This window comes from Malaya genurostris, chromosome 2, assembly GCF_030247185.1.
Source record: "Malaya genurostris strain Urasoe2022 chromosome 2, Malgen_1.1, whole genome shotgun sequence".
Lineage (NCBI taxonomy): Eukaryota > Metazoa > Arthropoda > Insecta > Diptera > Culicidae > Malaya > Malaya genurostris.
In genome coordinates, this window is record NC_080571.1 from 64,607,610 (window position 1) to 64,621,454 (window position 13,845).

The following is a 13,845-nucleotide window of genomic DNA, read 5'->3' on the forward strand; positions in this document are numbered from 1 at the left end:
AATTTTAACAGCTACCTTTTACAGGTTAGTATCAACTGAAAAAAGGTGACTACAATAAAAAATATAAAAAAATACAGAAAACGAGATATTATTTGCATTAGAAATTATTGGCATAATCAACTAATTTTAATCGGGGAGCAAGATTTTCGATCCTCCCAATGCTACATTCAAAGACGGCTTTTATCGTATCAAAGAACGCTCTCTAGCAACTCTTCACACGATTTAATCAGTGCCAGCAAAGATAGACGGATATCATTTCAGCAAAAAAAACAGGTATGGTTCATGCAACATAGAATGAACACCAGTGCAAGAGCGAATGTCTCTCGATAACCTGTCTGAGCATCACAGGTTAACATGCTGCTATGGGGATTCGCTCTGAAGCATTAAACGGTCGCTCATTCTCGTTTCGCGATCCGATTCTATACGGGCAGTGGATAATTACGATAGAATCAATGTGATAGGTTGCCGCTTATTCTAACTATGTGCATATAACCTTTGTATAAGTTGTGACTACGAAAATGTCTGTGAATGCTCCACACAAGAGTTTTGAAATATTGCAACCTAGTATGAGAACCACCAAGTCGAATCATCGATTCGATCTTCTGCGATAATTGTCAACTTGCGATTCTGTCTTGGTAAACTCCACACTACGCCGATCGTAGAAATCCTGTATCTATTTTGTTAAGGGCCGTGAAATACAAAAAGTATGAGGTGGAAAGAAGAATTGTAGAAAAATTCTCTCACGGTTCATGCATTAAGAGGCAACGACTTCTTGTAGCACCATTTATTAGTTTGACGATGTTGTATACAATGTAGAGAAATATCGAGCTGCTCTCTGGCAAATTATCGGCAATCACCAACTTTTTCTACATTTTAATTTAATAATCATTATAAATCTTTAAAATGATTATCATTTTCAGTCTCGTTAAAACGTAGAGCCGCCTTGAGCTAGTTTTAAATTTGATCAATATTTAACGAGAAAAATCGAATAGAAAATATAATGCGCATACAACTCTGCAATGAAAACCGCGTTAAGGTTACCGCAGAGACGGCACTGGAACCCGTAGCTACACACCAATAAATTCTGAAATTTACCGGTGACGTAACCACATATACCTCAAATCATAAGAACATTGTTCGGGTAAACAAGAGGATTCTTTTTCTGTTAGCAGACAAGTTTATTTTGTCAGCTCAAGCTGAAAAATGGTATACATTATTTCCAGGTTATAATGCAACTTCAATGCTTACAATTTAGTGTTCTTCTCTCAATATTCATACAAAGGCTATAGCAGGATAAGCATGTGAAATCTGCCCCCAAAGGGAATTCATATTGTTATATCACATTCGAAAGGTTATAGACTTGAAACAATTTTCTCAAAGTTTCAACCCTTTAACTGCCATATTGACGGAGCTAGGGTGGTTCCATTGATTTTTATTTTATTTGATTTTTGAAGAAACTACTCCTCCGAAAAATTTGAAAAAAATCAGGCATATTTAAGACATTATGGGGATGCTTTACAATTTTTTTCAAAATTTTTGAAGATGTATTTCTTTCATTAAAAAATACTGGAAAATTTTGAAACATATTTTTTCCCTCTTCCAGTTTTTGCACCACCCTGGATTTTTTAGTGATAAATAAAGAATTTTTGGACATGTTAAAATGGTATGTTTTCATATTTTTTTAAAAATGTGGACGACCAAAATATTTGATTTTTTCTAAAAAATCAATAACAGTCGACCATGCGTTCCCATCAAATTCTGAGAGAAGGAAACGCATGGTGCTTTATCTTAGCAGTTTCTAGTAGTAGTCGACCATGCGTTCCCATAAAGTTCTCTTAAAAGGGAAACGCATGGTGCTTTGTTCTAGTAGTTTATGATGCAACTCAAGCGCAGGGCTTAGAAATCAAACTAACGAAAAGAAGGAAATGAGTATCAACCTTTGCATAATACATACACGATCATACTTCGGGTACAACCTAGAAAGCTACAAAGCAAGAACTTACTGGTATGTGGTTTATATATGAATGGTAGTAATATATGAACGTTGCGAGTATCACACATATGCAGTTCGTTTACGGTAGTCAAGAACTAGAGCGGGTGACTGTATATAATTCGATGATTCGATAATGTTTCATGAAATGGTCAAATCGTTTTGCACTGTTGGGTCTCGTACAACGCGGTTTTCTTTTTGCCAGCTCTGTACATTTCACTAAATATATAGCGAGTTGAAACAGCAGTGAATTTAATTTTTTCTTTTTTTATATTGGTGTCAAACAAAAGTGGCCACTGATGAAGGTTGGAATCGATTTCTTATAATTATTTTTCCATAAATACGTTTATTTCTTAAGGCAATTTACATAAGTTGTTCTTCGCCGTAGCATCACTTTTACATAGAATTCTTATCCTAATATAATACTAATATAGTCACAACAATTTGAGTTTAATAAAGCATATTCCTCTTATTTTTTAAATATCATATTATTTGAACCAAACGATGAACTGCTATAAATTATAAAATAAGCTGAAATTTTTATACATTTTGTTGTTGATTGTTGTTGGAGTTTTTTATCAGCACATCATTTTTAATAAAATTTTGCTATTGGATGAACTAATGGGCGCAGTAGGAGTCAGAACTAAGACTCAAAAGGGTCAATTATTAAATTGAAACTTCAATTGTCTTTATGAAATGATTAAGAAGTTCCATGTAAGAAAGGTCACGAAAAAATTTCTGAAAATTATTGACTGTATTATTCATTTAAATAGGAAATGGGATAAAAATGTTATAAAAATACATTGCTGTTTCAATGCACACATTTTCTCTCTGATTCTTTTCGTTTATTCTATAGAATTATCATCGTCACTTGGTAGCTGTTCTGATTTAAGCATTTCTGACAATATTTTCGCCGGTCTCACAATTCTGGATAAAAACCGAGCATAAGGAAAGGTAGTGAATAATGGTGACCTCATGTGAACAGCAACCAACAGTTCTATTGCCAATAACGCATTCACAGCAACGGCGCTGGATTCCCAAATATCCAGTCGAATTTGTAGTGTACTCGATATAGTACTTGTAAGCTTTTAAAAATGAGACTGCGTTCCCTTCTCTCAGAATTTGATGGGAACGCATGGTCGACTGTTATTTATTTTTTTGAAAAAAATTAAATATTTTGATTTTTAAAAAATATGAAAATATACCATTTTAACATGTCCAAAAATTCTTTATTTATCACTAAAAAATCCAGGGTGGTGCAAAAATTGGAAGAGGGAAAAAATATGCTTCAAAATTTTCTAGTATTTTTTAATGAAAGAAATACATCTTCAAAAATTTTGAAAAAAATTGTAAAGCATCCCCATAATGCCTTAAATATGCCTGATTTTTTACAAATTTTTCGGAGGAGTAGTTTCTTCAAAAATCAAATAAAACAAAAATCAATAGAACCACCCTTGCTCCGTCAATATGTCAGTTAAAGGGTTGAAACTTTGAGAAATTTGTTTACAGTCTATGACCTTTCGAATGTGGTATAACGATATGAATTCCCTTTGGGGGCAGATTTTACATGCTTATCCTGCTATAGCCTTTGGTTATCAACTCGGAGTGTATCAAATATCTGAAATATCAGGTTTTATAATCAACGCGGTACAACTATTGTGATATCACTCACGCAAATGAAAGGTATTGTCCTAAACGGCAATCGGCTCCTGATCAGAAGCAGTACAATGTGGTTTCACCTACCAAATTCAACAACGGTTAATTAACCACTTAATGTATAAATAATTCAATCACTTACTATTTCAGAAGAGCTATTAAACTTCAATTGAATGCTATATAGGTTAAGTTTTAGTTCACTATGCTTAATTATAATAATATTGCTTTAAATAAGTTCCCGTGCTAGTTCACCTGCGGTTTTAGATTTAATTGGTTGACATTAGGCATGACACATCGACTATTTATCAATACACCATCAGTGACAAACAAACGCGTAGATTCGTAAAGGGCTAGAGTGCTGGTATTTCACGTGTAATAACAAACATAATTCGTAAAATGACTGAATTTTATAATTACATGCTTCAATACTTAAAAATATGTCAGTATGCATTCAATATGTGTTAGATCTACTGTAAAAATAAGTCATTTGTGACGCTCGTATATGTCGGTGTCAGAAGACGTAAATTTACACGATTATTTCTAGGTATGTAGCTCCTATCTGGGGAAATTTTTTTTTCCCAATTAAACTACCCTGAATATGAAAACCCATGGAGAGACAGCCCAATTGACTAGAAGAACTGAGCATGCTTCACTGTTCTCGGACGCCACAGCATTCATTTATAGTCCTATTTTTATTGAAGGACAAATCAAACATTTATTAACTTTCAATGATTTGTTTTAGTTTGGTTAAGACGTAGAGCCGCCTTGAACTATTTTTCAATTTGATCAGTATCTAACGAGGAAAACACTGTACTCGGGTGTCAACCAAGAGTGCGAAAATTTGACATTTTTTTAAACTGTCGCCAAATATATGACAGTCACTGCCAACGATACGCGCGACTGCTACATTCAACAGTAGCCAACACGCAATCACACGAGAGTTTGATGCAATCATAAGAGCCACGACATACGACAGCAATATTGAGAGCAGTTAATTTTGTCGCACTCTCTCACCTTAGTCAAAGCCACAGCGTTCGTTTTGTGGTAGTGTACGTTCATGCTGGATAGGTAGCTGATGTATTCATTTTCAGTCATGGTTTTCGAGAATTTTTCATAACTGAACTGTCCTATCCGCTGTGACCGCTCGGTGGCAATAAATTAAGTGTGAGCGACAGTGTTTCCATTACCGATTCAATTTCGGTTTTGAGCAGCGTTAAGTAATCCTCATGCGTAAATATATTATCATGATATTTATAACTGCTTTGAAAATTGAGATAAAAATTGGTATGGTAAAAATTCAATCCCAAAATTATTACAACTATTTACTTAAATTTCATACACGAAGAAGCAGGAGCACAGTCTTTCTGGTATTACGCAAATACTAGAAATCTTACCGCAGAGACTGCGCTCCTGTTACTTCTACAATTCTAGTTCGTTAAATTGTTTGATCGAAAAAGTGCATTGGAGTAAATCAACCAGCTGGAAATTATACCAAAATTACACGAACTGCAAAAACAAACCCAACATCAAAATTCTAAAAGTTAAAGCATGCTGTCATTTGTACGGTTTGACTGTCTGCTGTTTCGTGTCATTCTCCAGTACCGTTTGCAATCCTGGTCACAACATTCAATTATAGTCATATTTCTATGGCAACCCCTTCATAAGTAATCAACTATTAGTCGCATCACCATGCTTGCTCGGTTCTACTCGTTAATTGAAGCTTGCTTCATTTAGAATTGGAACAAACTTTTGCTCATATTGTGGCGCTCCTGGTGAACGGATTTGAAAGTTCTTTGCGCCCACGTGTCGGGAATTTGGTCAGCTTCACGTATGATTTTTGACATTCCGCAAATCGACTGTACTTTGTAAACAATCAACATGGAAGCCGAAAGAAGGGAAAAAAAATTTACACAGTTATTTGGAAAATCCTTTGTGGTCTGCATCTAGGCTAGCTAAACAGCTGAAACTGCCCAAAAATACCGGTATAAGGAACCATTGACGACGATTCGGAAGCCTTAAGCCAATCGTCGAAGTGGAACTGTCGACCGGAAACTGCGTGGTAAGATTTTGAAGACTATTAAGAGGAATCCTAATCTGTCGGACCGTGATTTGACCAGAAAATTCCAAAAAATTCCAATTCCATTTGACCATAGTACCGTGAGGAGAACTCGACTCCGGGAAGGAATCAAGTCGTATCGAGCTAGCAAACAGCCAAATCGGACCATAAAAAAGAATAGTGTGGTCAAAATTCGTGCTCGGAAACTATATGACCAGGCTGACCAAGTTCGACGGGTGTCTTCTCATGGACGATGAAACCTATGTCAAGGCTGACTTCGGGCAAATTCCAGGTCAAAATTTTACTTGGCAACGACTCGGGGGGATGTTCCAGCCAAATTTAAATTTGTTTTTGTCTACAAATTTGCAAGAAAATTTATGATTTGGCAGGGCATTTGCAGCTGTGGCAAAAAAACGAAAGTTTTCGTTACAAATAAGACAATGACATCGGAACTATACCAAAAGGAGTGTTTCCAAAAACGAATTTTGCCGTTTATTCGATCCCACGACCATCCCGTATTGTTTTGGCCAGATTTAGCAAGCTGTCATTACAGCAAAGGCGTTCAAGAATGGTATGCAGAGAAAGGGGTCTAGTTTGTTCCGAAAAACCTTAACCCACCCAACTGCCCCCAGTTCTGCCCTATTGAGAAATACTGGGCAATCGTGAAGAGGAGACTCAAGGCAAAAGGAAAGGTTGTCAAAGACATCAATCAGATGATTACCTGTTGGAATAAGATAGCTAAAACGATGGACGCAGAAGGTGTGCGCCGCCTAATGAGCCGTGTTACAGGAAAAATTTGAGAATTCCTTCGAAACCGTGACGAATAATTTTATCTGTATTTTTTCTTAAAAGTATGAAGAAGACGCTACATTTGTATAAAAAATATCTTGAATTCAATAATAAATAACTGAAATACAGGCAATTGTCTTTGTTCCAATTCTATCTGAAGCAATCTTTAGACTGTTTTTTCATGTGTTTTTTGACATGCAGGGTAGTTTAATTGGTAAAACAATTTCCCAAAATAGAAGCTAGCTACAGATTCGAGTCCCGTCTCTGTGGTCATGTGCATGCCATTTTTCTAACCTATTTTCCTCTTTAGATCAGAAAAAAATCTATAAAATATTATTTTAAATCGAAGCATACTGCTGAATCGATGGTGGGGAATAATGTCCGAACAGATACATTATATATAAAATATATAAAATATATGGCTTTGTTTCAGCGCATGTTTAAACCATAAATAGAGATATTAACACTGCCAATAGTTAGTTGCTTATCGGCAACCGTTTACTAGGTGTTTTAGATGGATAAAACGTTTATTTAGTCGACGCAAAATCTTACATCGAAAAGCTTCCTAATAATATTTTCAGTTTATTCATATTTTCCAGCAAACGACAACCTTCTAACTTGCATAGCAGAAAGATCCTACGAAAAGATAGTGTTAGTGATAAAACTATTGTTTGGGAAAGTCTTGGATACTTAAAAAAGGAATAGGGGCATTTTAGCCAGCAGAAGTGCTTTATGATACTTTCCCCTAGATGACATATTGTTCTCATCCTACGCTGAAAAAGTAATACCAATCAAACTAGCAGTCACAAAGCGGCCAGCTCAAACAAGTCCAATGCAATAAATTAACCTAGAAAGACAGTCACGAAACTTTGATACAACTGCGGGCACCGTGTCAAAAGTAACTTATTATGTCATTACAACAGGAAGACTTCAGACTGCATCAACCTAATGAATCACTTCCGACCGGAAGAAAACAACTTAAAGTGAAATAATGAAAAGTAGTTAAAAGCTAACGTATTCGTAATAGACTTGTTCTCTTCTGCGCACACACACGATAGAGTAAGTTTTTTTTTTCCTGAAAAGGTTAACGCCATAGTGGCCCACCAGACAGCAGGCACCAATGTCACGCTATTATTATTCCATGCCCCAAACAGTTTGGGATTTTTGAGTCGCCCCGAAATAGCGCTACATAAAATTTGTTGAACTCATATACACAAACAGTGTTTTATCCTGGGCATCCATTGTGCTAGGCTTCGATGCACTGTGGAGGTCCTTCAACTCACCCATGTAGGGTGTGAGTCCTAGAACAATTGGGACAGTTTCAATGGCAACTTTCCAAATGCAAATTCCCTCGGTTACTGATCGAATGTTACTCTGAAGTAAAACTCACCTGGGAATGTATTATGCCATCACGAAGCCCAAATCGACCCTCGGTATAACTAGCGTGACAAATATCAAATGGGTTTCCACTATCGACATACACCGAATAATTGTTGTTGTGAAGCAAAACCGATAGCAACTTTTCTGTAATGACAAATGCGTGTTTTGCAGCGGAGTTATAGTTCAGTTTCAGGATTAAGTATGCGAACTTTCAATTTCGAATGAAATCGACAACATTTTGTGCGTTGATTGCACAGCTTACTAAGATTTTTTTCCCCACCAATGAGCTATCGTTAGTTGTGTCTGTTTGTCTGTGATTACAAGTCGCGAAAAATTGTTACTTTTAATACTAACTTTTGAGAAACGATTCCCCCGAGACATGGAAGATTGAAAGGTACCACCTACACACATAGATAGCTTGTGTTCGAAGGTCTTACAAGGGGCCAAATACTACTACTATTACGAGGTATTTTTTTTTCACAAGAACGGAATAGAAAGTTAGTGAATAAAATCAGTTGTCTAAAATTTTAGAATCTTAAAACGAATCATAATTTGAATTCGAAGACCCCCCGAAAACCAATGCCAAAAAAGATATTATGGATTCAATAGCACATTTTCAACCATCATTATGCCAGCGAGTATGTTTCCGAATGGTTCCGTCGTCGTCGTCCATAAGAGCAATGGAAAGTTACGATCTAATCATAACATCACCTAGCAGATATTTGCACTGAAAGTAGAGACAAACAGCACCGATACCAATACCTTTTCCAAACAACAGAACGGCGTTGCCTGGTGCACGCGAACGGACATAAACATCGCGGAACAATTTACCTTAACAACATACACCAAATTGCTAGGGTATTTTGTTTATATCTAACCTCAATAAGCCGCACATACTCGTGCTCGTTCAGGACCACGAGACTCACACATTCACTCACGCCCCGCAGGATCCAGAATAGAACGGGTCACCGGAGCCAACCGCCGTAGCAGCATGAGCATAACTCAGTTCGTGGCACGACAACACCAACAGCACACGCGAATCGCTGACGTTCCTTCGCCAATTTCTTCAGAGTGTAATACATGAAGTTTTGCTCAAGACAAGTAAAAGTTCCGGAAAGTAGGCAAAGTGCACAGCGAAGCTTTAATGTGTCACACGTAAAGCCCAAAAGGCAAAGGCGGTATCCGACGGAAAAGAAAACTGTGTGTTCAAAAGATGTGACTAACAATGTTGCTCAAGTGCATGTAGATTAAAATGTCGATTAATTCCAGTTGCATATCGCCAGTTAGTAATGGGTTCATGAACATTGGCAGCACTTTGTTATTGGACCAAAGAAAAACACGAAACTAGGTAGGCGTGTGAGCGCAATGAAATAAACGAAACACGACTACCAGTGCAGTTTCGAGAATGAGTGCAAAGTACTAAAATCAACTGAATTGGCCAAAAATTACTAGAAGTAACGGTGCAAGTGCAATAAATTCAAATGAGTACATCCAAACTTCGGGGAAAATCGGCAATACATATTAACGATAGTGTAATTAGTACCAATTCCAATAACTCACATAACACTTTGCTCAAAATTGAATCTGTTGTGCCAAAGCTAACCAATCGCATCAATAACACTACAAACTCGAACCATTCGAGTAGGCTAAAAACGTTTCATCGATCACACAGTACACTAAGCTCAAGCTATCTGAAAAAAGTCAACGAAAAACGACCTGTCGCACCGCGTGAAACAGTAGGCGATAAAACAGGTGAATCAGTGAGGGACCAACCACTTTGCAACCACAACGAACCACAACCGGACGGATCGATCGTGATACACAATGGAATTACGACGATTAAGCGTTCCGAAAAAGATCGCGAAAAGCATCCCGATCGTGTTAATCTGGATCGAAAGGGCCTCGGTTCGATTCCTATCATCGATGACGAGCCAAATCTACGGTTACTTTCGCTACAGCACAACCTCATCAACACATTCCACTTACCTGCCGAAACGGACTCGAACAACAACGAATCAAAACAGTCACTTCAATGCCACGCGTCGAGTACTCAAAATTCGACCAAACCCTCACCTACACGGCCTCCGAACAATTCAACCAATGTCACCCATACGGCGGCGAAAGATGGTTCCACAGCTGCACCCACTGCTGTCTCCGCTGTCGTCAATAACTCCTACGCAATAGGCCGGAATGCCAAACAGTTCCTGCGTCAGAAATCCATTTCCCGGAATCAGTTGTTCTTGAACAACAACCATATCAACTATCTAGCAAATAAAGTTACCTTAGGCGCCAAGCCACTCAATGGCCTGGCCAACGTCAGTATCGGTCAATCTCCAACAAGTGCCACAAGTCCGACCAGCACGTTCCTCCAAAAGCCTCCAGCGTCAATCCTTCTGAGTGCTAAAAACCGACACATACTGAAAAAATCCAACAGCTTTATCAGTAATGCAGCTTTGTTCCCTGCCACACCAGCACACCAACAGCCGACCAACAACAACACCCTCAAACTGAAAAATAAACTACTACGAACTCCTTCGTTCAGCATCGACAACCTTTGCAACGTAGGCGAAACACACACAGTTACACACGAAAGTAACAGCACCGGAAACAGCGGCAAATCAACTCCAACAAACACGGTGGCCAACTTGATCAATCCTTTCGTCAACCCCCAAAACCACATCTCTCCGATACTGTCGGCTGCCGAGCCCCGCTACAATCTGCAAAATCTCGTATTCCTAGATCTGTACGATAACCAAATTGAAAAAATCTCCTGCCTTGATGGTTTGAAGTGTCTAACGGTACTGCTGTTGGGTAAAAACCGCATTACTGACATCACGGGATTAGTCTCACTGCGTCAGACGTTGCGGGTTCTCGATCTCCATGGTAACAAAATATCCAACATTACGTCCAAGGTCAACCAGCTGCAGGAGCTCAAATCGCTGAATTTGGCCGGGAATCAGTTGCGACAGATCTACGCTCAGGATTTTAGCGGTTTGGTCAATTTGAAGGAACTAAATTTGAAACGAAATCGAATCAAGAAAATGCACGGATTTGACGATTTGCGAAATCTGGAACGACTGTGGTTGTGTCACAATGACCTACAGTGCGTCGAGGACATGTCTGCGATCGCCAAAGCTATCAACTTGAAAGAGGTTACCATTGAGAATAATCCCGTATCGCTGGCAGGCGACTGCGTTTCGTTTCTGGTCAGTTATCTGCCCGGACTGGTGTCGCTCAGTCAAATGCAGATCACCGAACAAGTCCGCCGAGCTGCTTCCGCTTGGCGCAAGAACAAGGAACTGTCCGATCTGAACTACACCAACCTCACCACCGACGTCTGCCAGAGCATACGACGAGAGGAGATAATTTCCAACGCTAGAACAAACTGGGAATTGCTGAGGTCACAACAGACAATCGCATGCCGAAATGTTCAGCGCACAACGAACAATAGCAGTGTTCAAATCAACAAAACCATTACTGTCGAATCGAATGGTAAACCGGTAGATGCAGTTAAAACTAAAGGTAAACATAAGAAAACTTCTAGCCATGTGAATGGCATTGGTGCCACGAACAACCAACGACCATCTCGACCGGTTAAAAAACCTCCAAACCGGAAACTCGTACGATCATCATCCCAAGATAACTCCGGATCACAAATTTCAGAACAGGGCGGCGAAGACTACTTTAGACTTCCACCCATTCTGGCACCATTTATCGATCAGAACCCGAACACTGCTGCCTCGGATAACAAAATAGAGTCATCCGAGTCCAGTACATGTCAACAGCTAGACTCCAGTGTTTCCAGTGCCTTCAGTTCCGACAACGAAGAGTTGAACGTAAATGAACTCGAAAACGATGCGGAGAAAGAAATCCTGCTAACGTCAACACCAGTGAAATTATTCCCTTCTCCACTGATGAAAATTCCCATCGGTGATGATATAAAAATTGACGATAATCCTTCGGAAGTGACCAACTCTGGACATCCTACGAACGCCATTCATCCTGATGAACCAAACAACGACAAACACTCTACACTTTCCACCATTTCTATCAAAACAGCATCCGATTCAAATGTTACCACATCTTCAAACTCGAATGATGATCGAATAGCTTCGACACAGAAAATGAGGACCACCGTACCTGTCAAAAGATACGGCATCGGTACCTTAGTACGAACAAATACAGCACGCAGTTCAATCATGAATAATACCAACAGTTTGGCGAACTCATCCAACCTAGCGAACCCGAGCATCCCAACGCCAATCTCTTCCACTGCCGGGCCGAGTGTTTCCGGGAATGCCATCACTAACAGTACCTACGTGCCACCCGCCAAATCCAAAGTGACGGAGCGAGAAAGAGAGCAAGGTGGGGACTATCTCATCGAAATCTGTGGACGCTACTTGAACGTCTACGGGATGGGTGCTTTGCGGTTCATCGATAAACAATGGAACATGTCCAAGGCCAGCGATGTCCACACGGTCAAGTTCAGTTACATCAACTTCAATAACATCACTGCGGTTCTCTGCCGAATCAAAATACGCTTCGTGAATGCAGAGAACTTCATCTTTCGTGAGACGAACATTACTTGTCTGGGTCAGATCAACGCACTTGCCGAAAGTCAAGGGATCGCTTCGTTGACCATCGACCCAGAGGGTAATCCGATAGCGACCAAGAACTGGCATAGCTATGCAATCTACCGACTCTCGCACTGGGGTCTCAAACAAATCAACGGAACGGAGATAACCGAAGAAGAAGTTCGTAGCGCTGAAAACATGTATTCCGGTCTCTCCGATCTAGTTCTTTGGTCACTACCGGAGGGACTGTTGCAGCCACTTCTACAGCGGCTGCGATTGGAGGAAACTGCTCATGCTACCAAAATGACCGCCAAGGAATGGTTGATGCAAGCTGATTCATCCTTGAAGAACATCGTCGGCAAGGAAGCACTTCAATGGAAGAAACACCACAGCACCGGCCAGGATGATACGGTAATGCGTTCCAAAGGCAAAGCCTACTTTGCGCGGATGCTCGACAACACCTGCAATGCCGTCGACAAACTGCAGCAACTGGAAAGCATGTGGCCAACCCTGCTGGTGGAAATGATACGTGGCACTTTGATTGACTATTCACAGATCGACGTCTACGTACGAAGCATGCTACAGGATTTACTTAAATGACTCGCTTTGATTATACCTAACTTATTTGAATTGCCGTAAACGAGTTCTGTTAAACCCAGCATCGAGCATTTTGTTAGGAAATGAAAATTTCATCGCTCAAATGTGTTCAAATATATTCAATTTAAGAAAGTGCGTATAAGTTCTACTCTACATTGACAATAACTGTGGCTCTTTTGTATACGGAAACTATAACATCGAGCATCTAAACGAGCAGATCTCTGTTAGTCTGAAAGTAATTAAAATGATCAAACAAAACCGACAGCCTTGTTAACAGTCAATGCAAAAACATACATAGAAAAACTGATTAAATCAATTATTTTGTTTTGTTGTAAGTTATATTGCAAATATTTCTAACTTAACATAAACTAATTCAAGAACTGTTTATTCGTTTGTACAAAAATAACGAAATACAGATTTAAGTCACATAACAAATAGAATTCCAATCCATTTTATTTTTTATGTGAAAGAAAGTTCTATTAACATATAATCCGAACTCATATTTCATTTGAATGTGCGAATTTGTTCATCCATCTTTTCACTAATATTTCCGATACTTGCGAAACCTTAGACCAGAAATGCGGAAGTCGGTTCGGTTGACCATCAACTAACATAATCTACATACAGAACGAAATAGTTTTATTCAAAATTAAGAGGATTCTTCATAGTCTTATCAAATCGCGCTCATCACCCTGTAATTCTGAAACCGGTAATGGGATCCAGATGAAATTCAAAAAAATAATATCCAAAATCAAATGTTTTGTCCATCATCTAAGAAGATTCGAAGCTCGAAAACATTCGTT

The 13,845-nt window shown here is 39.0% G+C and overlaps 1 protein-coding gene across 1 annotated transcript; it reads left to right on the plus strand.

Annotated features, from left to right (window-relative positions):
- Positions 1-9,352: 9,352 nt before the first annotated feature.
- LOC131432028 (uncharacterized) lies at positions 9,353-13,074 on the plus strand. Its single transcript, XM_058598067.1, has one exon. It carries the CDS (start codon positions 9,353-9,355, stop codon positions 13,043-13,045), a length of 3,693 nt encoding a protein of 1,230 aa, XP_058454050.1. The 3' UTR covers positions 13,046-13,074.
- The last annotated feature ends 771 nt before the right edge of the window (positions 13,075-13,845 follow it).

Bases quoted from the DNA above. Each gene is read 5' to 3' on its own strand.
- LOC131432028 (XM_058598067.1), top strand. From the start codon at position 9,353: ATGAGTACATCCAAACTTCGGGGAAAATCGGCAATACATATTAACGAT.